The following is a 25,903-nucleotide window of genomic DNA, read 5'->3' on the forward strand; positions in this document are numbered from 1 at the left end:
TCTTGAGGAATCATGAGATGAAACTGTGTTGGGGAACAGTAGAGGCCTTGCCCTTAGAGGCCTAACAGAAAGATGGCTCCATTCCCTGAGCCAAGACACACGGGGGTGGGCCTAGGCCCTATCCCAAAGGATATGACAGACCCTGAAGACACCCTATGGAGGGCCTCACAATCCAGGGGGAGCAGAGAGGATATGTAGGGTTTTAGTTGGGGGGTTGGTAGGGGAGACCGGAGGGAGAGGGAACTGGGATTGTCATGTAAAACAATCTTTTTTCTAATTCAAATAAAAAATCTGCAAAAAAAAAGAAAGAAAGCTGGGTCCTTTAATGGATGGCAGCGTGTATGGTACACCTCTGGGAAGACCTGTGAAAACTACAGTCAGAACTTAAGGAATGAGCTCGTCCCTTCCCCCACAACTGATATTTTGGTCTTATTTTTATAAATTGTGGAGTCCAAAATCAATATGACTGTCCAGAAGAAGGGAGAAAATAAATCCTAAATTTGATTGAGTCTAAAAGTAAGAAATGACTGAAAGAGTCCCCAAATAATGAATTGACTGAGTTTTATGAGGATAACCTAATCATTGCTCTCAGGAAAAATGGTGCCTCTGGAAAGAAATGGTGCCCAGATGCAGGCAGAGTAAAGTCCAGAATTTAGTCTCTCTTGCTTATGGAGGTATACTCAGTGCTAAACATCCTACACAGTAGCAGGAACATTTCCACTGGCATCTGTAAAACATATAGTATTTTCATAGGGATCTGTTAAACATTCCTTACAGAAAAAGATGAATGACTTAGAATTTTCCCAAGCATGTTAAACATCAAAACAAATTGCAAAATGCTGTCTCATTTCTTGGGTACATACTCCTTACTTCAATGCCAGTATTAGTTTAGCTCTATCTATCCTCCATCTCCTCTGTTATTTTACCTGATGGAACATTTGATTCTTCAATACTCACCTTAGGGCCTTCCTCTTCTCATTACTGCTCAGCTGGAAAGGAATGCTTCGTCTTCTGAGCAACAGTTCCTCTTTGTACCTTTTATAGACCTTCTTGGAACTCTTCAAGGTCTGTTTTGTATTATATTGTTGCAGAACGAAGGAGCACATGATGGCCTCTGTTCATTATCTCTACTTACCATTTTCTCAGCACTTTATAGTCATACTTTTTCAAGCAAATGCTTGTAGGATATCTGTTTATATTTTCCACAGTGTGTCTGCTTTTTCCTCCCTTTAACGTACATAAAACAGATAAGCACACTTAACAATAATTATAAAGCAAATGCCCGTAGGAACAGGAAATGGAACACAATTAGCACTTGGGACAATACCTCTAGAGCAGACATCTCTCCCTTATCATTCCTTCCCCAACCCAGGATTAAATTTGGGCCAGCTGCTGAGCCAGAATTCTCTGAAGTATAGAAATTTCGGTTTATTTTCATTTGTCAGGGTTTGTGTCATCCATCTGAGCTGTTAAAAACAAATCTGAAGATTGGGCTATAAGAGTAGCTTACTGGTACTAGGCTTCCTTAGTATATTCAGGGCTGGAGATTTGATGCCCAGCACCACAAAAATGTTAGTATCACCTCTGTACATGAATCACTATCTTGACTTTTGTGATAATCATTTCCTTGTTTTTATTTTTACATTATAACATATGACTATATGATACATGATTCATATGCATTAATATATTTACCTGTTCAGGGTTCTACAGTATATACTTCCTATTTGGTTAATTTCATCTAATATTATATCATGAAGGTGGATGCATATAGAGATGTTGTACAATTTCATTCATGTGCAGGATATTGTATCATGTAGTGACTATATCACAATTCGTTCCCCCTGATGAAAGAAATTATAAAGGTGCCTTGTAGCTGTCTTTTTCAAGCTATTAAGAATTTTTTTCTGGTGCACATGGAATGATGAATGATTTTCTGGAGTGTATATTCTACCAGTGGATTTAGTGATCGATGCTAAGAAGCAAAGATGCATAAATGGTGTATTGTGTTCAAAATTTTTGTTAGAGACCAATAGCCATGAAAGAAAGGCACAAGAAGAAGGTTTGGGAAGGCAAGGTAAAATGCAATAGATGAATGAAACTTGAGTCAGTCTTTGGAACAAGTAAAGCCCACTGGTATGTTTTCTGTGTGTCTGAAATGCTCCTTTGCATCCCTGCCTTACTTATTCACCTTAGACATGCAAGGCCTTTGCCCAAGCTTCTCCGTGCAACTGGGGCAGACTCAGGAAGCTATCAGTTGTAGACTGTCTCTTTACTTTGCTTCCCAAATCTGAACAGAATGCATTTCCTGAAGGAGAATCAAGGTGGCACATCTCTGTCTCTACCACAATATATTTCTTCAACTCTAGTAATGTAACATAATGTCAGGCTGGTTCCTAAAGTAGCTGCATAATTTACATTCTCAACTGCAATGCGAGGCTCACCCTGCTCCTCACCCTTCTCAACTGTTTCTATGGTTAGTCTTTAAGGATTTCAGCCATTCTAGTTGATATACAGCAGCTCTATATTATGTTTTTTAGTTTGCCGTTCTCCAAGTGACTATAGAGGTTACACCTTACATGACTTTTGCTTTGTTATGTATTTGTTTTTCCAGTTGTGCTCTATTTGTCTTCCTTAAATCCTAAATGGATATTGTTCATGCAGGGTCTGCAAATCCTGCTCAAAGGCCAAAGGCCAATCTTTAATCAGTTGTTCTTTGTTTGTGTGTTTGAGACAGGGTCTTGCTGTGTAGACCAGGTTGTCCTGGAACTTTCAACTTCTCTTGAGTGCTGAGATTACAGTTGTGTGCTGACACACCTGACCATTTATCTGTTTTGTATTTTAATTTTTAAACAAGTCCTTCAGATGATGCTGATGTGCCGGCATGAAAACCACTAGTTAATTCTTGGATGAGGACTTTATCCGTTTTCTTAATGAGCCATCATGGTATTTGATTCTATATGTACTGTGCGGTGGTTTGAATGAGAAATGCCTCCCATAACCTTTGGTGTTTGAACACTTGGTACCCAGTTGGTGGTGCTATTTGAGAAGTTTTAGGTGTTGCAGCCTTGTTGGAAGAAATATGTCACTGAGGGGTGGGGTGGGCTTTGGGATTATACATCTTGCGCCTACTTCCAGTTTGCTTTGTCTGTGTCATGCTTCTTGTGGAAGATGTGAATTCTCAGCTTTCTGTTCTGGTTACCTTTCTTGCCTCTTGCTTGCATGCCTCCCCACCATGATGGAATCTTACCCCTGTGGAACCATATGTCAAAATAAACTCTTCCTTTTAGAAAGTTCCATTGTCCATGGTTTATCACAACAACAGAAAAAAAAAGTAACAAATGCAAAATTTGGTACCAGAGAGTGGGCTGTTTTGGAGAAGAATCTAACTGTGTTGTTAACTGGAGGAATATGGGAGTAATTGGAACCTTTGCCTAGAAGAATGGTTGAGTGCTGAGTCAGAGCTAGAGACCATTCCTGTGATATTTTGACAAAGAATCTGGTTGCCTTCTTGCCCTAAGTACTTTCCCGAGGCTATGTTAAAAAGTAACAGACTCATTTTGTTGGTAGAGAAAATTTCAAGAGAAATAAAGTTGAATCTGTGGTATGGTTGTTACCGATAATGCTTAGTTAGATATACAATGAAAATGAACAAGAAGGGCAGAGAAAAATACCAAATGTACACTTAGAGAGAAAAGAACATTAGGAAGCTTAATATTCCACTCAAGGCATGTGATGGATGAGAAGATGTATTTGTTAGGATTAACAACATAAAGAAGAAGCTTCCTGCTCTATTGGGGAACAAGAAAGAGGTGTCCTCAGAGTAACAACTCACCTAGGTAAGCTTCCACTTTGTGAAAGACTGCCCAAAGACTTTTTGCTCCTAGAAAGCAACTGAAAAAAGAGGCTCTTGCTAATGTGAGTCAAAGAGGCCAGGATCCATTCTAAGATATCAGCCAAACTTAGCAGTGTTGCTCATCTGAGGCTGGCTTTATAGGGATGGAGGATTCAAGAGTAGTGGGATCATGGATTCTTCCTCCCCGGGTTTCAAGGGCCACTGAGGCCAGACTGTGTGTATCAGGATAGTTCCTGTGTTAAGACTCTGAGAGTGCAGGTGACCATTGTGTGAAGGCTTTAAAGTGAAGCCTGGGTTGCAGTAGAGACTCCAAGATTACAGAGATGCCAGAGTCATGGGATATCTGCCAATGATAGCAATATACAGGGAGTGAGGCCATCTCAAGAGAGAGATGTAGGAGGCCTGGAGCCATCTAAGCCCTTTTGACAATGGATATGAGGCTATAGGATTTGCTGTTTGCCCTGATGGGTTCTGGTCTTGTTTTGGTCCAGAATTTCTTCACTATGCTCCCCTTCTTCTCTTTTATAATAGTAATGTATATTCTGTGCCATCATATGTTGTGTGTGGTTTGAATAGAAATGGCAACCATAGGCTCATAGAGTTGAACACTTGGTCACCAATGATTGGCACTATTAGGAGGTGTGGCCATGTTGGAGTAGGTGTGGCCTCTCATTGGAGGAAGTGTGTAACTAGGGATGGGCTTGAGGTTTCAAATGCTCAACCCAGACCCAGTTTCTCTCTCTCTCTCTCTCTCTCTCTCTCTCTCTCTTCTCTCTCTCTCTCTCTCTCTCTCTCATATACTAATCCAGATGTAGAACTCTCAGCTCTTTCTGTAGCACCATGTCTGCCTGCATGCCACCATGCTTCCCACCACGATGACAATGGACTAAACCTCTGTAATGTAAGGCACCCCAATTAAATGTTTTCCTTTCTAAGAGTTGCCATGGTCATGGTGTTTCTTCACAGCAATAGAAAAATTACTAAGACACGTTGGAAGTATGTAATTTGCTTTTGAGGATTTTATCGCGTGTTACAATTAAGAGATTGCCTTTAGTCTCAGAAGAGATTTTGGACTAAGAAAGACTATGGGTACTTTTAAAGCTGGACTGAGTATTTTATATTATGATATAGCCATGAGCCTATGGGCGCCTAAGAGTGTAATGTGGTGGTTTGAATGAGAAATGGCCCATATAGGCTCAGATATCTGAACATTTGTTTTGCAGTTGGTGGCACTGCTTAGGATGGTTTAGGAGGCATGGCCTTGCTGGAGAAAGTGTGTCACTGTGTGAGGGTAGGTTTTGGGTATTTATGTTCTCACAGCATTTCTAATGTACTTTCTTGAGTTTAAAGATAGGAGCTACCAGCTACCAAGTCTGAAGCTTGCTGCCATGCCTCCCCACCATGAGGGACTCCCATCATTCTAGAACTACAAGCCAAACTAAAACTCTTCCTTCTAAAAGTTACCTTGGTCATTATATTTTACCCCAACAACAGAAAAAGTCACTGATACATACTGTAAAGGAGCCTTGAAAGTGTTATATGCATGTTTTTTTCCTCTTTGCTGCTGCTAGGCTCTGAGTTTGGATTCTGTGTCCCAGAAATGGTAATTCCTAGGTGTTGTATGCTTTTTTTTAAGAGCAAAGAGAATGAATCCATCATCTGTGGAGATGATGCGTTTGAGGATATGAATGCGAATATTCCCTGGGACAAATGGTGTGGCCCGGATAAATACTCAAAAGACTCTGTGCAGGGACACGATGCAGAGAGAAATCCGTAGCATACTGTATTTAAGGGATGCAGTACCAGATCTGAAGTGATCTTCAAACCAACAAGAATGATACTGGTGGATGTTTGAAGATATTCCAAACCATACTGTCCCACATGTCTAGAAAATGAATGGCCAATATTAGAAAGGTTCCATGGAATCTGAGACAAACGGTTGTGGTACCTTGTCAGTACAGATATCAATACATCATTCAAGGTGAAGATTTGAACTCAAACTGTATCTCACTCAGTTATAAGTAGTAGAACCTAGAGATCATGCCTGCATAATTGAACCATATATTGTTTGTTATGCATGTGACAGTTGGTAAAACTGGACACCTAGGAAAAGACAGAAGGGAAATGGGAGAAACAGGAAAAGCCAACCTAGAAGTCCAAAGGTATGTGTAGAGGGGGAAGGACACAATGTAGCAGTTCAGTTAGTTCTTGGACTGAACAGTCCTATATAATTTTTAAAAAGTGAATCATTCCATTATAGCATTTGATATATAAATTGTACTGTCATATACAAAGTATGTTCTTTGTATATGATTCATGTTTTTAGAAACATGAATCAGAAATATTTCCTGCCTTCAGGTAGGTGTCAGTCTAAGTTGGGGAGTGTCTTGATTCTCTTTTGACTAATTTACTTCATATCTTTGGAACTTGCCTTTAGACAAGTGCAATTGCACTGAATTGCTGACCCTTAAAATGATAATAGACTCAATTAACTTGGCAACTGTTTAGGGCTGATTTCCAGCCAGGGATTTTTTATATCCTTGGCTCGGTCTGAAGCTTGAGGTGTTGTCTTGAGTTTTGTCTTTTTGTTAATTAGCATTCACTGACTGCATTTTACACACCAAGACCATCTAAAGTGGTTTTCATTTATTTTAAAAATATTTCTTCATCCATTTTTATGTTGCATCTTTATTAACCACTTTAAGTTACATATTATCCTATCTGTTTTACAGATGCAAATCTGAAGGCAGAAAGGTTGAATAACTGGGTAGAATTTGAACTTCAAGATTTTGGACTACAGTGCCAAAACCAGCCACTATTCTGCCAGTAATAATTTTTATCATGCATGATATAATACCTTAAAAATTCATATATTTTAGCATCTTTCATATTTTAGGGTATTATGGATGGATTGAATTTCAGGATTAGAAAGCACCTGAAAATTTTGGTTTATCTTTTTCTTGGCCTATGTTTTACATGATAATTTCTACAAGTAGAGAGATATTTATACACACACAGCTTAAAATGGTAACAGTCAAAAGTAGTTCCTTACCCAAGCTCACATCATTATAACCAGTATAATAGTTTCTATTGCTTCTGCTACTTTACCCACCATGGCCACATTCCTCCTTTAGAATAAAATGCTATTGTGTTTCTCATTATGTGTCCCAGGCAGGCCCTAATCCCTACAACTGCTGGCCTCACCCTTCGGTGTGATTATTGGTGTATGCTGTTTTCCTTTCCAGTTTTGATTCATTCTGCTAGCTTTGAGCAATGTTTTGATTTTCATCCTTTCCCATTTTCTTTATCCCTTACATAAGAAGCAACTTCATCAAGGAAAAATGATATACTAGAAAATAAAAAGAAAACTAGATATAATAGAAAACCTGTCTCCCATATTCTGACCACATTGCTGCAGCGACAGGTAACATTTGGAGCAGGACTTTTCATTAGTTACATACATTTTCTTTGCTTTCCCCCCTTTGTATTCAACTGTATATTAATAGCATATTTCTTTTTTAAAAAACACCTATTTATATAATCATTACTTCTTAAAAATTTATTATTTATTTTTATTTTATGAGTTTTGCCTGGATGTATGTTTGTGCACCATATGGATGCAGTGCCCATGGCAGCCAGAAGAGGGTATCAGATTCCTTAGAATTGTAGTTACAGATGGTTGTGAACCACCATGTCGGTTCTTTGAGTTGAACTGGATCCTCTGAACAGCTGCCAGTGCTCTTAACCGCTGAGTCATCTCTCCAAGCCACACATAATCATTCTTAATGTTTGTTTAATATTCCATTTATGAATGTGCTTTACAACTGTTTTCCAATCCCTTCTTAAATATCTAAGTTGTTTCCCTTAGGGTTTCCCCTCTGAGCAGTAATTGTCCTAAGTATCATTACTATTTGGGTAATTTAGAGGAAACACCAGGGAGATAGGTGACAGAAATATTTTTTCAGTCATTTTCTCAATGTAAATTACAGTATTAAGGAGGAAGTCCAGTGAAAAACAGGGAAGTCGACAAAGATGAAATGGGAAAAATGAGATGTTGAATGAGTTTGGAATTTGAATCTGGCTTATGATACTTACTAGCTATGGAATCTTAGATGAATTGTTTAAGCTCCTTAAATTTCCATCTTGTCATCTGTAAAACAGATGTGCTGATTTTATTTGATGAAACTATTAGGAGCATAAGCAATATTGGATAGCAAGAATGTAGCATACCAAGGCCCAGGAAACATTGCAGAAGAGGAAAAAAACCCAAAACAATGGAAGAGCCAAACGACGGGGAGATGTGTAGCAGAAAGTTGTCTTTAGGACATGTCAGAGCCATTGCACTGAGGCTGTGGCTACATTCATACGTCCTGCACAAGACTGAGCCTATTAATCTTTCATCATGGATGGTAGATGGGTCTACAAGGTCCCATCTGTCCACAACAACTTGTTAAAAGTTGTTGGGGAGCCGGGCGTTGGTGGCGCATGCCTTTAGTCCCAGCACTTGGGAGGCAGAGACAGGCGGATATCTGTGAGTTCCAGACCAGCCTGGTCTACGGAGCCGGTTCCGGGACCCCCTCCAAAGCCACAGAGAAACCCTGCCTTGAAAAACAACAAAAAAATTGTTGGGGTAGGGGTGTTACTTTCTTTAGTGGGGTAAGCCACTGGTAAGTCACACTTGCTTCAGTAAAAAACCTCTTAGCCATGTGTGGGCAAATTTCTAATTCAAGCAGTGGGTCACACATGAAAGGAAGACGGGAAAGTAAAACGTGACTTGCTGAGAGGAAGGGTTCCAGCAGGAGGAGGGATATAAGACAGGAGAATGGAGGTGAACAAGACTCACATTCATTCTATAAATGTACGAAACTGTCAAACAATAAAAAATAAATTTACAAAAAATTGCTGTAGAAAAAAACTTAAGTAAATCAAACAGTAAAAGAAAGTATATATTAGGTGGTTAAGAAGTATCTTTATTCGCCCATCCCATGTGAAGGGATGCACTCTCGTCCTGGACACATGGGGGAGGGCCTAAGCCCGGCCCAGGATGATGTGGTGGACTTTGGGGAGCCCCGGTGGAGGGCCCTATCCTGCCTTGGGAGTGGAGGGTGGATGGGGTGTGGGGTAGGTGGAGGAGAGGGGTTGGGGGAGGAGAGGGAGAAGGAGAAGGAATTGACACGTGAAGCATGTTCCTAATTTGAACTAATAAAAAAATAAAAAAATATTAGCATAAAACATTCCAAAAAAAAAAGAAGTATTCTATTCAATATGACCAATAGTTTTTTCTTAACATTGTCAGCACCAAGGACATAGGCTTTAAAAAAATGCCACCACCATAAATTAAAAAAAGAGATGAGAAAGATTGTTGGTTCAATGTGGTATTATAGTTGCAATCAAGATACTATGACCAGAATTCTGTGCACTAGCTTCTAAAGATAATGATAAGGTTTGAAGCCATCATTCAGCTCCCGTGACAAATTTCAGATACAGGATAAGAGAAGGAACACAAAGCTCTTGAAGTGGTTTTTAGGAATTTAGTAGATAATCGAATACCGAGTGTGGACATGCATTCTGGTGGTTAGTAGATAAGTCTCACTCTGTCTAAGTAACAACTGCAAAACTTCTATGACGTTCATATCTGCCAAACAGACATTTCACACGGGAGGGGAAAATAATTTTGAGGCTCCTATATTCACATGACTTCCATTTTTTCTAAACATTCGCCTTTTTCTCCAACTCCAATGGAACAGTGAAATCAAAGACCATTTCACAAGACAAGTTCATATGAGGGCGGAGTAGAAGCAGATAGAGCAGGGTGTCGACAGTCATAAGTGAGGGGACTTGAACAAAGTCTACAGATCATGAATTCTAGGCAGATTCACAAATAAGAGGGTACATGCTCTGTAAATACCAGCTGTTGCCATAAGCCAAAGGCCAATATTTGCACAAATCCCGTGGCAAAGTCTGTTGACTAAGCATTGACCTTTCCAGCCAGATTCTCATACTCGAATGCACTTTCAGCCACACTGTCTTAAAAAGGAAGGAATACCTTATACATTTATAAAAAAATTGCCAAAGTACAAATATGTTCTGTCTCCCAAGCCTAAATCAATTCCCAAATTCTTCTCTTGGAATGTGGAATGCATATTCACATAGAAAAAGATGTCCTGAGGAAAGTACATTTAATACATGGTGTACCAGAAACATTGTATCATAGCAATAAGGAATATGGTACCTTAAAAGCAGGGATACAACAAAAGACAACAAATATTTCTTGGACTTTTCTACTCTTTCTGCCAGCTGCAGTTAACAAAAAGGGGAATTCTATTTTCTCTCAGTATCATTTTGAATGGAAAAAAAAAGAAAAATCCTCTACTCCCTTTGTTTGGTAGGTAGGTATATGTATATATCCTGCTTTTTCCTTTCAGGTCTTCTGGAATTTGTCAACCAAAGGACCTTATTGGTTTATTGAGGAGATTGTACAGGCAGTGGGGAAGGGATAAAAATTTGCATTCCTTAATGTATATGTATACTTCAATAGAAAATTCATATTCTAATGGTCAGTTAGTTGACTTAATTCCCTTCCCCTTCTTCTTCTTCAATGGAATCTGATGCTTCAGGAACACTAGTTTTTTTTTCTTTTCTTTTTTTTTTTTTATACCGAGACACCCAATGTCCTTTGGGTAGTGCATGTTTGTGCTTCAGTAGGATACATGAATAGTGGACTGGGGTGGAGGGATCCACACATAATGAAGGTAGAATGGGAAGATTCCACCATCAGATTCTTCTTTCTTCTCTTTGGCACACCCCTTCAGTCACTGGCTTCTTCTCTGCCTCTTTTTGTGTGTTTAAAACTAGATCATGGAATGGAGCATATTCCCATAATCCTAGGGATTGAGAGGCTGAGGCAGGAGAATTGCTGCAAATTAAAGGCCAGCTTGAGGTACAGAGCAAGACCCTACATTGAAGAGAGAGGTGGGAGAGAAGAGGGATATATTCACAGAGAAACACACACATATACAGACAGAGACAGAGAAAGGGAGAAGCAGAGAAACAAGACCTAGTTTAGGGACACAATCTCACATCCACATCCATTCACACTAAGGCATGTGTGACCAGTAATAGATAATATTTGGGCTCACCGGAGTGCTATGGTACTATTTACCCAACGCACGCTTTATTTTAGATGGGTTGTTTAGGAAGGTATGCTGATGGAGCTAACCGTGTGACAGCTGCTTTGGAAAGCAATTGCTTCATTTTGTAAACAGTATGCTTTGTGATTGTTTGCTATACTGTTTCTTACATGCTTTGTTGTCTGTCATCTCTAATAACTGAACTTTAAAGGCTAGGATGTCAATCTTTCCATTGTTGATAAATAATGAGGGGACATAGAAGCAATAATTTATAGTCATGTTTATGCACATTCACACCTTTTACAAAATCCATTCAGTGATCAGTGATTAATAAGAAGGGTATGAACAGAACAGAAGCAAAAAAAAAAAAAATCATAGCTGTTTAATTCAATGACCAGTATGAGGTAACCTATCTCAAGTTGCCCTAGGTTTTGTGGAAGACTTTTTGACATTGTTCCCTTTGAATCTTAAAATTCAGGGGTGCAGTCAAAAGGACTCCTGAGTATTGGCCATCAGAGAAAACCAGGGTGGAAAGCAGAACACATGTCCATAAAATCTGAGTCAGGTTCTGCCTTCTAAAGGGATCTTTGCCATTAAGTGATTCAAGCTCTTTTTCAGCAGAGTTGCTGAAGGTGAGTCTATAGTAGCAATCTAATTCGCTCAGAAACCTGCAAAAGGGCAGTCCCCAGAGGGGTTCTGAGCTTTCCAAAGAAAAACTGTATACCGAGAAAGACCGTCTACAGTGCAGTCATAAGCGGAGGAGTTCTTTGTGCTAGAAAGGAGAACACCCCGAGGCTCAGAGGTGCAGAATAGGTAGAGCAGATCCGAGGGAACGAGAATTTCTTTTGCACACATCTGTGAGGGGAACCCAGGCTCACTGTTGGGGGTATATGGAGAAGTAGAATTTTTAAGGGGCCGTGAGCTGTGTGGGTTTCATCCTCCACCCCTGAGTGCACCCCACATTCAGGCAACAGTTGGTCGTGTGGGACCAGCCTGGCTCTGGGTGGGGAGGGGGAGTCTCGCGATTGGTGAGGGGGGGCGGAGGGGGGAGGTGATGGGGGGAGGCCATGACGTAGGGTGGGTGGACGGAAGTGGGGTGGGGGGGTGGGGGGCGAGCGAAGGGGTTGGAAGCTAGTGTTCCCTACCCCTGCTCTATCCAGCTCTTTCCAGTGCAGCCACTGCTGCCGCTCAGAAGCCTCCCTTCTCCCCTTCCTGGTCCCCTCTCATCTTTCCCGCTCCAACGCCATGGAGTCGGACACGGCCACAGAGGCAGCCACCGTGGCAGCCTCGGATGCCAGAGCCACAATCGTGGTCATAGAGGATGAGCAGCCCGGGCCGTCCACCTTTAAAGAGGAGGGAGCGGCTGCCGCCGCCGCCACCGAAGCCACCACGGCCACTGAGAAGGGCGAGAAGAAGAAGGAGGTAAATAGGAAAGGGGTGTGTGCGCGCGCTCTGTGTGTGCTGGTCACATCCTGTGCCTGGCCCCTCATAGGGGCCCAAACCCTGACCTTTTGGCGCCGACAGGTACGGCGATCACTGCAGGGATGGGGGCAGCGGGGCGGCAGAACCATCTAGCATTCTCTCCCCTCCCCCTTTCCTGTCGGTCGCCTGCTGGGCGGGGGCGGGGCAGGGTGAGGGCGCGGCAGGGTGGTGGGGTGTCCCGGTCCCGAGCCCCAAGTCTCTCCGAGCCCCGGGCCTCCCCACCTTCCCGGAACTGGGGGAACGGTATGGGGGATGGGGTTGTGCAGGAAAAAGCCTCCGCCTCTCCCTTTCCTCGCTTGTTCTCCTACCCCCCTCTTCCCGTCGGCCTCTGCCTAGGAAATCTGGGCCCTTCACTCCCACCATCCCTGAAGGGGGTTTGACTGGGGCTTAATTTTGTAATTTAAATTTCAAGATGCTGGTGGTAGGGGGAGCAGGACGGGGAAGGGGAAGAATGGTTGGAAGATAACGTTCGCTTTGATTGGCAGTGTCTGTCTTTGGGATTACAGAAAAAAAAAATAATCCTCCTTGTTCCTTTGATCCCCACCTCATGGCGAGGAGGGGTCTCCTGTCAAGAAAACAACCTCTCCGCGGTTTACCTTACAATCCTCACACCGAGAAACCATGCTTGCTGTCTTAGGAAAATGTCCAATCTTTGCACCCTCACCCTCTCATGCCCCGCCCCTGATGTTATAGTGTTTTGCTCCACGCCACCCAGATGATCCTCCTCCACACATCTGGCCTCTGGCCTTCCAGCCTTTCATTTCCCTTGCCTACTGGGGCACCATTCACTCCTGGACACAGGCAATATTTTTTTTTCTTTTTTGTAAACGTTGTAAAGTCCTAGCCTGCAGGATGAAGTACTACTGACACACGAGAAGGAGCCACTGTCACACCTATTCCAGACAAATCCAAGAAGTAGGCATTATCTGAATATACAATGCTTTGAAAATTGATGTTAACGGATAGGATGGAGCATAAGAAATTTTTCATGTCTAATAAAATTGCAGAACAGATCGTTTATAGGTGGATGTTTTTTCCATTTATGACACACATGATGATCAAAAAATGGTGGGTAATTGAAACTATGCTTTAGACATTTCCAGTGGGTTTGTATGAATCATTATACAATGCTATATGACTAAATGGACAACTTTTGGAGAAAATTAACACCTTTTGCCTCGAATTAGAAAAGTGATGCTAAATCCAGCAGTTACTCAAATCACATAGTTTATGGTTACAGAGTTGACTAAACAGAAGGCAACTGTAGTGCTAAGTGAAAACCATGGAAAACAATGGATCAGTAAGACAGCACTGATGATTACAGATGGGCCAAATACCAAGTATCAAGATAAATTGGTTGAGGAATTCAGAAATATATCTAGTGCTTTTACTCACTGGACTGGGCAAATATAAGTGCTAAGTTCTCCTCCTCCTTGTGTGGAAAGGTAATCAATTTTGGATTTTGAAATTGAGTAAGTTTTTGGATTTCCATTGAAGACTGGGGATCAATAAAAATATATTTAATAAACATGCAATGTATTGCTGTATGTTCATGAACTCTATACACTGCTCTGGTGGAACCTCATTTGTCCACTCAGGAGAGAAGCTGCATTTCCTAGGTCTCCAAAGTTCCTTATTTTGGTCAATACACACACACACACACACACACACACAGGTTTTTCGAGACAGGGTTTCTCTGTGTAGCTTTGGAGCCTATCCTGGCACTCGCTCTAGAGACCAGGCTGGCCTCGAACTCACAGAGATCCACCTGCCTCTGCCTCCCGAGTGCTGGGATTAAACGCCCCTCAATACATATATTTTTGAAATTTTCAGTTGTCCTTGAAAGTTTATTTTGGGATGGGAGAAAGGGTTAAGAGCCCTTGATACACAACCTTGAGGACTAGAATTTGGGTTCCGCCAACCAGGTAACATACTAGATTGCACACACCCAAAGACCATATTTTTTAGGGTAACAGATCTAGGAGGATTGATTGCTGAGGCTTGGTGGCTATAAGCCTCGTGGAAAAAAGGTAGCCCTTGGTTGAGGGAGCGATATTGCCTCAAAGGAATAAGTAGAAAGCAGTAGAGGAGGAACCTTGATGCTCTCCTCTGTCCCCCACACTTGATGCATGGAACCTTCACACTCACATGTGCATACACCCAAACAAATGTATAGAAACACACATATATAAGCACTTTAAAATGTTAAGTATATTTTGAACTACCTTGAATCTGTAAGAAGTACACATTTATCCTTTCCTCATAGTCATTGGTTAGTATACTTTGACAAGGATACAAAGCCAGGTGACATTAAGCAAGTTGTTTTCCCTCAAGTAAATAACCATTCCTCAGAATATTTTAAGTAATAATAGCTTCTAATTATTTCTGATTCTGATAATTTTTGTCTCTGCAAGAGTAGGATATTTACTTTCACTTTTAAATGACCTCATCTACTTTCATCAGAAATAATTTATCTACCATACGCTACATAGGTATAACAAAGGCATATGATAATTTAAATCATCTGTCAAATACAAAAATAGCAGTGATGCTCAACCCCATGGATGAAAGATTTCAGTTATGGAGTTCTGCCATTTCTTCCTGGTGTCCTGGATACATCTTGTTTTAGTAGTCTTTACTATGTCATTTGGTATTGCTTCCATTCCCTTGGGTGTGCAAAGCTGGACTATCAAATGAGTTAGAATTGGGTAGAGCAGTTAGTGAACTGATTGTGACAGCTCACATGCTGCATTTTTTTTCTTGCCATCTGGTTCTTGAAAAATTAAAAAAAAATGTTGTGGATAGTAATGCCAATGAAGTGATTACCCATATCTCTTAATAGTATTGCTCAAGATGAGGGATTCAATTAACGCGTGATTAGACTTTTAAGCACATAATGAATAAAATGTTCTTCTGAGATGTTATCTTCTGAAAGTAAAGTTTATTTCCTACACACACACAACACACACACACACACACACACACACACACACACACATATATAACTTCATCATATATATTTCATCATATATATTTGATGAAGTAGTTGTTTTAAAACTTGGAAACTTCATCTCATTAGCCTTTTAAGGTAAAAGTTTGAATTTTTAAAAAGATTTATTTATTCATATATTTTATGTATTTTAATATCTAAGATTTTGTTGCTCTGAAAATGAGACTTACAGTATACGTGATTTTTTTGGTTGTTTTTGTTTTCTTGAAACAGGGTCTCTCTACATAGCTCTGGCTGTCCTGGAACTTCCTCTGTAGAGCAGGCTGGCCTCGAATTCACAGAGATCCCCTTGTCTCTGCTTCCTGAGTCTTGGGATTAAAGGCATACACCTTGACTCCTGGCATACATATGTGACATATTGAAAGTATGACCTTCAGTTTCCATTCCAACCCATCCAGAATTACATCAAAAACATCTCATATAGTTGATCGATACACATGAGATGCTGTAGATCAACATAGTTGTTATGTGACCAGGGCTCCAAATAGACTCTAACCAAGGTCATGTTCGAAAATCTTTCTTTGAATTTTCTAAAAATAAACCTTTAGGCAAATGTTGGAAGACAGTCATTAATTATTGGAGGCATTTTGTTTTCTTGTTTAATGTCACATTCTGGTGCTGAATTATTATAGGAGATTTCAAAGACAGGTTGACAAAAGCTGTAATAAAACTGACCTCATTTCTTTTGTTTTCACAAAAAAGATTTGTGCTTTAATTTCTGCAAAGTGTGTGTTCAAATTCAAATATTTTTGGTATCGATCTTAATGAATAGATTCTTTTGTTATTTTATCTCTTGATTTATTCCAGAGAAGGGTATTTATTCTATGTTTTCACATAAGATATTGACCCTGTATTGACAGATTATTGCTAATTGATGCTAGTGTTCACTAAATTACAGTTTTAAAAATACCAACAGTTAATAGTGAATAGCTCCAATGAATCACTTGTGTAAAAGGTTTTGTAACATGAATAAAATAGTTTTCTTTCTAGAGGAAATAAAGTGACCAGTTTGAAGCTGTATCATTGGATTATTTTAAGTGTATGAGATCATGTCGCACTGTATAAAAATGTACAAGCTTTAATTAGTCTAGGAAAACAAATTTCAAAAGTGTTGCTTCAGGAACAGAAGCCAGAGTCTTTTATTCTGAAAGTCTGGCTGGTTTCCAGTACATAAAGAAGTGTTTGGGAGGGTTATTATTTACATTTCTTGAATTCTTTGGTTTGTGGCTGAGCATTAGCCTGTTCAGGATTTCTAAGCCTGCTATTTTATGGTTACACATTTCTTCGGCTTTAATTAAAAAAAATAGACAAAAAGGCTTAGTGTTTTATTTTGGGTTTTATTCTAATGAATGCCATCTCTCTGATATTTCAGGTTTTTTTTTTTTAAATTGGACCTCAGGTGCACAGAACTGGATTAATCATAAGCCCTGCTTCATATCTCACTCTCATCATTGTTCCATTCATGGCCCTCAGTGATTTATTTATCAAGTTATTTAATTACTTTTGGCTTTCTTTAAGGGAGAACATTGACCAGCTTAAAGACCTTGCTTTGCAATTGACTGATATTTATTTCCTTTGACATTCTAGAAAAGCACTTCTCCATTGCAACTAAAACTTGCTGCTAAACCTTCCAAATCTGAAAAGGAAATGGACCCAGAATATGAAGAGAAAATGGTAAATATACCCTTGGTAAGGTAGTGACCATTGTGATTCTCTTTGTTTGTTTGTTCGTTCGTTTGTTTGTTTGTAGCCTGGTCTAGTTATATAATTCCAGGCAGAAATTCTTGAACTTGTGACTCTTCAGCTTTATTGTCCCAATTTATATGATTATTGGTTCCACTTTCCATGCCTTATAGTTAATTTTTATAGAGATATAGAAGATGAAAAAGATTTATCTATGACACATAATCAGATTTCATAGTACAAATGTAATTTAATATATTAAAGTGTCACAAGTGTGTGTATGTATGTATTAATATATGTGTGTGTATGTATCTGTGTGTGTGTGCTCGCATGCGTGCGTGCGTGCGTGCGTGCGTGCGTGCATGTGTGTAGGCCAGAAGTAGATGTCAGGTATCTTCCTCAATTACTGCCCACCTTATTTTTTGATCCTGGTCTTCTTAAATTTCAGTTTTTTCCCTATTCACTCTCCACTTATTTTTCCACTGGCATAATCAAGAGCCAAGAGCTCACAAATTTGGTGAGGCTGAATGGCCAGTGAGCTCTAGCGATTCACCCCCTCCTTCTTGTCAATGCTGGCAACATGGGTGTGTGTTGTTGTACCTAACTTTCTATGTGGGGGCTAGAGATCTGAACTCGGGATATTATATTGTTGTGACAAGCAATTTAACCACTGAGGCAACAATTCCTTTTTATTGAATAAATTAATCTCATTTTCAAAGGAGAAAATTAAGAACCACGGAAACTTTGTGGAATAGTTGAGATGAGAAGCCACATCTCACTTTTTCTCAGTGGTCTTTAACCAATACTGAGATGTTGCAAGGCAAAAACATTCTGTGGACTCAGTGATGAAGGTATCAGTGGCAGTAGTCGTGTGGCTTTGTACCTGTGGGGAATGCAGTCATGATGCCAGATCAGCGTTTCTCCTGACTTTGTATATAAAGGAATGCTATACATTAAGGAAATATGTAGTATGATAATATACCTTTTAAGCATATTAAGGCTTATTTACCTAATGCATGAATGTGTTACTTATTTAAGTCATGTAATCTTTGTCGAGCACCACATATTTCATTATTCTTTGTTTAATTTTCAGTCACCCAGAACTGGACAGGTAGTTGGAACTGATTTTTTTCCCCCCGAAGGAATGTTTTTCCAGTTTAAAAAAAAGTAGGAAGGCAATACATGTTCTAGTTGCTGATAGCTATTTTACAAGAAGAGTCTGTGTTTAAGACCACATCTAAGGAGACAGTTAATGTTTTAACAGTTCTAAAAACAACATTCCAGAGAGGATAACATGAAGTGGAAAAGTTTTGGCCTCCTTCCAGCTCGTCATCTGAATGTATTTTTTCAAAGTCTTGTATCTAAGCTAATGAACGTTCCCGCACGTTTCTGGTGTTGTTATTAATTTTTCACCATTAATCAATTATTCTCTGCCAAATGGTCAGAACGTGACTCTAAATAAAAAAAAAAACCAAGTTCATTTTTTCCTTTGTCTAAGATGAAGTGCAAGTCTTTTGATCTTTTAAAGTTTTGTAGTGAACATGTTTATTTTTTTATTTTTAATTTTTTTCCTATTTTTCTTTTATTGAAATAGATTTTTTACTACATCCTGAATATGGTTTCCCTTCCCCTTATTCCTCAGATTCTTCCCTACTTGCCTCCCATCCAAATCCACTTGCCTTCTTTCTCCCTTATTAGAAAATATACAGGCATCTAAAAAGTAATAATAAATAAAATAAGATAGCCCATTTATTTTGATGGTACAAGTTATATATATTACTCAGAGCTTATTAAAATTTTAGACTATACATCAGCATTTAGTACTTAATGTAGATTAACTGCTTCATATATGTATGTGCCTATATTTTTTCTCTAAGTTCTATTCCCTTGGGTAGAAACCTTATATACTAGTAGCATAAAATATTATTTTCCAGATTGCCATAATTCAAAGCAATGTTCATTGCATTATTGTACCATGACATTGAAAATATTTTTGAGAGTAGCTGATATTGTATTCTTAGATTTCGGTTATTTCTAGGAGCAGCTTAGTAATTCTGAAAGTTAAGTTTATAGTATGTATGTATCATAACTTATATGTGATTTATTTATTTATTTATTTATTTATTTATTTATTTATTTATGGTATTTTGAGAAAAGGTCTTTCTGTGCAGTCCAGGTTGTACTGAAGCTACCTATGTGGACAGGCATGGCTTTGATATCACAGAAATCTTCCTGTCTCTCCCTTCTGAGTTCTGGGATTAAATATGTGTGCCACACCTGGTCCCAATTTACATAATAATTGATGCTTAAATAATTTCCTTATTCTTAAGGAAAAGAGAATCGTATTTTAGAGAGATGAATGGATCATATTTTCTCATTTTGACTTTCTGATCCTTTTGTCATATCGGGCCTGGGGAATTGAACTCTGGGCCTTGACACATGCTCTACCCCTGCATTACACCTCCAATCCCAAGGGTATACTCCTCTTGAGAGTATTTACAGAATCTTTTGGGTCTTTTTTTTTCTGTTCAAACTCTTTGAAATAGCATTTTGAAATTTGATTACTTACAAGCTGTGGGAGCCTGGGAACATTCCTTGCTCATTCTGTGCCTTCATTTTATCATCTGTAAAATGGATATGACACTGGTGACTACTTCATGGATTTATGAAGGGAATTTGGTAGATAAGTATGTTCAAAGCACTTGGGATTTTGCATAAGTTAAGCAGAGTATAAATGTTTACTGAATGAATAACTTTGAATGACTATAAAAAGAAAATGTTTTCTTTTCCCCCTTTTGTAAATTAGAAAGCAGACCGGGCAAAGAGATTTGAGTTTTTACTGAAGCAGACAGAACTTTTTGCACATTTTATCCAACCTTCAGCACAGAAGTCGCCAACATCTCCTCTCACCATGAAACTGGGGCGTCTTCGAGTAAAGAAAGATGAGAAGCAGAGCTTGATTTCTGTTGGAGAGTATGCACCCCTCTCTCTACTTTCTTCCCCTCTTTTAATGCCTCCTCCTTCTGGTTACATTTGATCAGTATAACTATATAAAATAGGATTATTGATAATATAAATATGTCTTGGAGACAACAATGTTTCTTTTTTCCTTACCAGAACTTAATTAGTTAAAAATGTAGACTGCTTCTAGCACATTCTGTGCCAGACACTGGATAGCACATTCCTTTTTTTCATAAAAGATGTTAACAAACCTAACTTGGTGCTTCAGCATTGCTGTTGAATGTGAAAGGTTTCTTTTTTCACTTTAGCTATCGCCACAGGCGCACAGAACAAGAAGAAGATGAAGAGCTGCTGTCAGAGAGTAGGAAAACATCTAATGTGTGTGTTAGATTTGAGGTTTCACCTTCCTGTGAGTACTTCATCACAGTCGCGGTTGCTTTTCCAGTTCAGTTTGAGAAAAACAAATTTCCTTGAGTATACTAGTGGAGGTTTGAGAGGCTCTTTATTTCTGTTTTTAGATGTGAAAGGAGGACCCCTGAGAGATTATCAGGTTCGAGGACTTAACTGGTTGATCTCTTTGTATGAAAATGGAGTCAATGGCATTTTGGCTGATGAAATGGTAAGGCGCTGGTATTTAAAGTATGTTCTGAGTCACTACAAGTTTTTTTTAACATAAATTTGAACTACCTGTGCTAGAGTTCCTGCAAACCCGATGCCTGGAAACTATTTAGTGGCAAAATTATTTACCTTTTAGATTTCTTTATTTTACTTTATGTGTGTGAGCAGCTTGCCTGCCTGTATGTGTGCCAGGTATTTGCAGTGCCCGGGGAGGTGAGAAGAGGGCACAGGATCCGCTGGAACTGGAGTTATGGATGGTTATGAGCCACCACATGAGTGCCAGCAATGGAACCCAGGTCCTCTGTCAGAGCAACAAGTGCTCTTCACCTCTGAACTATCTCTCCAGCCTGGAAAAGAATGTTTGTAGTCTATGACTGTTCAAACAACCTTTAGAATATAGCCTTTTGCACAACACAAAGATCAACGGAGATTTCCTGAAGTGGTACAACATCTCCTTTTGCTTTTGCTTTTGTTTGCATTTTGGCTTCCAGGAAGCCCAGAGAAAAGTGCAATGTCTAAAGGAACATCTCTTCACTCTTTAAGGTCTGCCCTTGGTGGCTTTTCTTTTCCTTTTCTTCTGCTCTACCTTGTAGTATAATTTTCCTTGATAATTTTTCATTTCTGTTTTGCCATTACTTTCTGTTCTATGATTTTATAATAGGCAGCCTGGCATTTTCTTGGGAATGAGTTAGGATATATAAACCAAACCATAAGTAAGTGAATGAATGAACGAATTCATAAATGAATGAATGTTGTCCTGTGACTATGATAGGCAACTATCAGACTAATGGGTTTCAATTATTTTGTCTTATCCTTCTAAGTGTCAGGATTATAGGCATAGCCAAGATGTTCAGCCTCAGTGTTGAGTCTCCATAACAGCAGAGTGCCCAGTGGCAGTCTTTTGATAAGCTAATGAATCATGGCCATGCATGTAAAATAACTGAAGAAAAAGTAAGATCCTACAAGATGCTAATTGAGTAGATGAGTGAATTATATGAAGGCCCAGATTTGTATTTTAAGATAAAATTAATAAAATTAAAGGGCAGACTGAAGGAGTTATAGACCTATTTAACCCAATAATATAATATTTATGAGACTCAGGAGTCATATTTTCAATCACTATTCTCCTGAAGGCCAAGTGATGAAATGTATCTTATGACATTTAGTTACTCCCATAGGCACTTATCTTTGCTGAGCAGCTATTAGGTGTGTAGCAGATCCTTTTTACAAAGCAAGGGTCAGTAGCTCCTTACGTTTATATTATTCTGTTGAGGGCTATGTTAAGCTCAGAACGTGTGGGCCTTGGTTTATCTCTCACCAGAAAGACCAGGATTATTTACCCCAAGAATTTCTTTGCTACAACCTGTCTAAGACAAATGATCTGAAGATCCTTCCAGATTCTGTTGATGCCAGATATGTTTTAATTTTATCTTATTTTTGAATTGTCTTTCTTCTTTTCTGTTTCCTTTTCCTTTCCAGTACTGGAGCTTTAACCTAGGGCCTTGTGTGTACTAGACAAGCACTCTATCACCGTACTACTCATCATCCCTTTTATATGTTTTGTTTTGAGACAAGGTCCCATTATGCTTCTCAAACTTTGAACTTGTGATTCTCCTGCTTTGGTCTCCCCAGTAGCTGAGATTACAGGTGTATACTACCATGTCCAACTTGTTTTGATTAGCAAAAGAGAACATATGCAATTAAGAAAAATAAGATATTTTTAATTAATTTTAATTAAGTAATTAAGTAACAGTAATTCTGCCATTGAGAAATAACCACAGTTGACATTTTGGCATGTTTCTTTTTAAGCTTTTTTCCCCTAGGAGTATAGTTGATATCATATTGGATGTATAATTTGCATTCTGACTTCTTCACATTCATATATATTTTTATATCATCAAAATAGTTTGTCAAAGTAAATTTTTACTGCCTAATAGTCTTAAGGAGGTACCATTGCTTCTGCCCATTCCTCTCTTGCTGCTGCCCATTTAGATTGTTAGCCCCTGTGGTATAAATGGAGCTACTATGACAATCCTGTCCTTAGCTTTTCTGTTTCTCTCAGGTTGTTCTACAGGACTCCGGGAAGCAGAATTGCCTTCTTAAACATTTTAAGGTTTTGGTGGATATTGTCCATAACAACCCATCTGAAGTGACTTATCAGATAAGATATAGCCCATAAAAGTGACATTTGGCTTAGATTTATAGAAGGAAGTTCCATGCTTTGCTTAGAGATAAAGGCAAAATCTGCTTAATTATTTAGTGTTTACTTTAACTCGTGAGGTTGGGATCAAACCCAGGGATTCACACTAAGCAAGTGCTCTTCACTGAGCCACACCCCAACTCTTATTTTAAAAAGCTGTCTTTAAAAGGCTGAACAGCATACTGCATAGTTACCTTTCCCTTGGGCCAGGTGGCAGGTTCACAGGGGTTTGATATATTACTTTCAAAAGCACACTGCACTAGGTGATCTCTAAGGTCATTTCTCACTGCACTGCTTGGTTACCTCTTGATTCCTAAGGTCATTAAGGGGGTGAGGTTTAAGTAGACAGCCATAAGTCTCTTGAGAGGCACAGTCTGAATAGTTAATACCTGGGCTGGAGAAATGTTGGGGACAATAGGAAAGAAAGGTCACTATCTCAGCAGTTTCTAGAAAGAAGTCTAGTTTTGTGAAACATACACCTCAAAATTTCTGATTCTGCACCTACTAGAAGAGATTAAGTAATCAGTTTGCTTGCTCCTAAATAGAGTCAGCATGTCCTAAGTGGAAAGGTAGTTCATTATACAATAGTTTAACTACAGGTTGTCAGTTCTTTTCCTCCCCACTCACGACAAATACTGAATTGAAATGGTTTCGTGTCTTTCTTCTTTAAAAAAAAGTCCCTTCTTACTTCTCACTGGTGTAAACCTAGTTCCCAATGTGAGATAGTTGACCCATATTTTTTTCTAATAAATCATTTCATTTAAAAAAGTGTATTCATGTGTTTTTTCCCCTTGTGGTGATCATGCAGGGTCTTGGGAAGACTTTACAAACCATTGCGTTGCTTGGTTACCTGAAGCACTACAGAAACATTCCTGGACCCCACATGGTTTTAGTTCCAAAGTCTACGTTACACAACTGGATGAATGAATTTAAACGATGGGTTCCGTCTCTCCGAGTTATTTGTTTTGTTGGAGACAAAGAAGTAAGAGTAAGTTGAGAAACAGCTGTCAAAGATATCGTGTTTTTTTTTTTTGACTGCAGTTGCATAATATTGCTGTTAAAGACAGTTGAGTCATCTATCGACTACTTCTGCTACTAAGTAACACTCCAGTAGTACCAACTCTGAGCTAGGCTCTATTGTATTGTGCATGTATTAACCCATTTAGTTCCCACATTTGTGAACTGTGTTTCCTTTTAGAAGGCATGCACCATTAGCAACCCCATTATTTTTGGAGACGGAAATTGCAATGACTTAAATCTTGCTGTTTGAAGTTTTGGCTTGCTTGGTGCATTCACACATTCTTCCACACATAGAAATCTTCTGTGGCTGCAGAGCACCTCACCATTCTCTGTTTAAGCAAGACTTGTAATGTGTCTGTGTGTATTCTCAGATAATACTAGAATTTGGAATTTGGCAGGGGAGGGAGAGGTATTTAAATTAGCTATTTGTCCAGTTAGTAGGCTATAATTATTTAGGACTGTAGAATCAATCAAAAAGTAATAAATTATGCAAAACACAAAAGAACAATTTGCTTAGAAAGAATATTATTGAACTTTGTCTTTATTTTGCCCCCAGATAACATAGTTTAAAATAAAAGTTTATATTATTTTACATATTTAGATAGATGGATTATCAAGAGACACTCTCAGAGGAATAGTACCATAATGAATTATGTAATTTTATCATTATCATTTTGCTTGAAGAAAATTTACTTAAATTTATTTAAATTTAACTTATAAATAATTTAAACATTGAAATACTAAGTTCATAAATTTAGAATCACAAGGTTGATTCCTCCCTAAGCCTACACTTCTCCATAGCAAATTAGCCACTTAGAACTATTTTCTGGTCATTGCTATTACTTAATGTAGTACAATTGCTTATAAAATTGTATTTCAAAAATATTGATGCTTTGCTAAAATCATTTCTTGAAAATTATAAGTCAAAGGGCAACATCCAGGTGTGAGTATTCACAGTACAATAATAAAACTGTATTTTTGTAGACCAGGTAGGCCTTAAACACCTGCATCTACCTCAGTCTCCAGAGTACTGGAATTAAAAATGTGAGCCACCATGCCCGGTGCATAAAAATGTAAATTAATGGATTTTAATATGATACACAGAATCTAAATTTTTCATGAGTTACCGCTGGGGAGTTTTACAGAGAGAGAGAGAGAGAGAGAGAGAGAGAGAGAGAGAGAGAGAGAGACATTAATTATGACTACCCTGCCTCTTGGGAGGCTGGGATTGTGTTGACTTGAACAATCTCTTAGCTTGAAAGCCAGTCTGTGAACTCAGTATTTTACAAATTGTGAGTCATCTCCACGAGTAGGTTGTGGTTTCATCTTAGTTGGTAGTGGCCACATTTTTTTTAAAAAAACATCAGGAGGGAATAGCAGAGCAAGCAAGCACTTTCATACCACTGGCAAATAAAAGTGTTGCTTTAAGATATTGTTTAAGTTGGTTTTTGGCTACATACACTTAAACATCTATGCATATATTGGATCACAAGTTAAATGCAGTTTATTAAGTTCATCATTAAAAATTTCAAAACCAGGAATTATCAATCACATAAGTAATTAATGTGCTAGGTTCAGTTCTTAGAGATTGATGTTGATGTATCGAAAATTCTGGATGATCATTTGTAGACCCATTTGAACCTTGGTATCATATGAAATAGATATGTTGATCCTGCCATTTTTATGACTTTCTGTAAGTAACTTAGGGGGCCAATATTTAATAATGAAAAGTTTAATTTCTATATAGGCATTTGAGTTCTGAAGTTGTTAGAGATATAATTGATCTTGTCTATATAAAGAGATGATTTTTTACATTCATTTTTATTAATTTATTTTTTACATTCCAATCCCAGTTCCCCCTCCCTCCTCTCCTCCTGCTCCCCCCATTCCCCCCAACCTCCAATCTGCTCCTCAGAGAAGGTAAGGCCTCTCTTAGGTAGTCT

The 25,903-nt window shown here is 38.8% G+C and overlaps 1 protein-coding gene across 8 annotated transcripts in view; it reads left to right on the top strand.

Annotated features, from left to right (window-relative positions):
* Smarca1 (SWI/SNF related, matrix associated, actin dependent regulator of chromatin, subfamily a, member 1) overlaps positions 1 to 25,903 on the top strand; it is a 162,364-nt gene that overhangs the window by 70,346 nt on the left and 66,115 nt on the right. For 3 of the 8 annotated variants that reach the window (XM_027433494.2, XM_027433491.2, XM_027433493.2), the window contains exons 1-6: positions 12,096 to 12,408; positions 17,066 to 17,167; positions 19,968 to 20,134; positions 20,431 to 20,531; positions 20,641 to 20,741; positions 23,749 to 23,928. In XM_027433494.2, coding sequence (XP_027289295.1) covers positions 12,232 to 12,408; positions 17,066 to 17,167; positions 19,968 to 20,134; positions 20,431 to 20,531; positions 20,641 to 20,741; positions 23,749 to 23,928 — 828 coding nt within the window. In that variant the 5' untranslated portion in view covers positions 12,096 to 12,231. Of the gene's footprint in view, positions 1 to 12,095; positions 12,409 to 17,065; positions 17,168 to 19,967; positions 20,135 to 20,430; positions 20,532 to 20,640; positions 20,742 to 23,748; positions 23,929 to 25,903 lie in introns of those variants that run through there. The other 5 variants (XM_027433492.2, XM_027433495.2, XM_035450311.1 and 2 more) reach the window with 3 other exon arrangements.

The sequence above is a fragment of the Cricetulus griseus genome, chromosome X, assembly GCF_003668045.3.
Source record: "Cricetulus griseus strain 17A/GY chromosome X, alternate assembly CriGri-PICRH-1.0, whole genome shotgun sequence".
Lineage (NCBI taxonomy): Eukaryota > Metazoa > Chordata > Mammalia > Rodentia > Cricetidae > Cricetulus > Cricetulus griseus.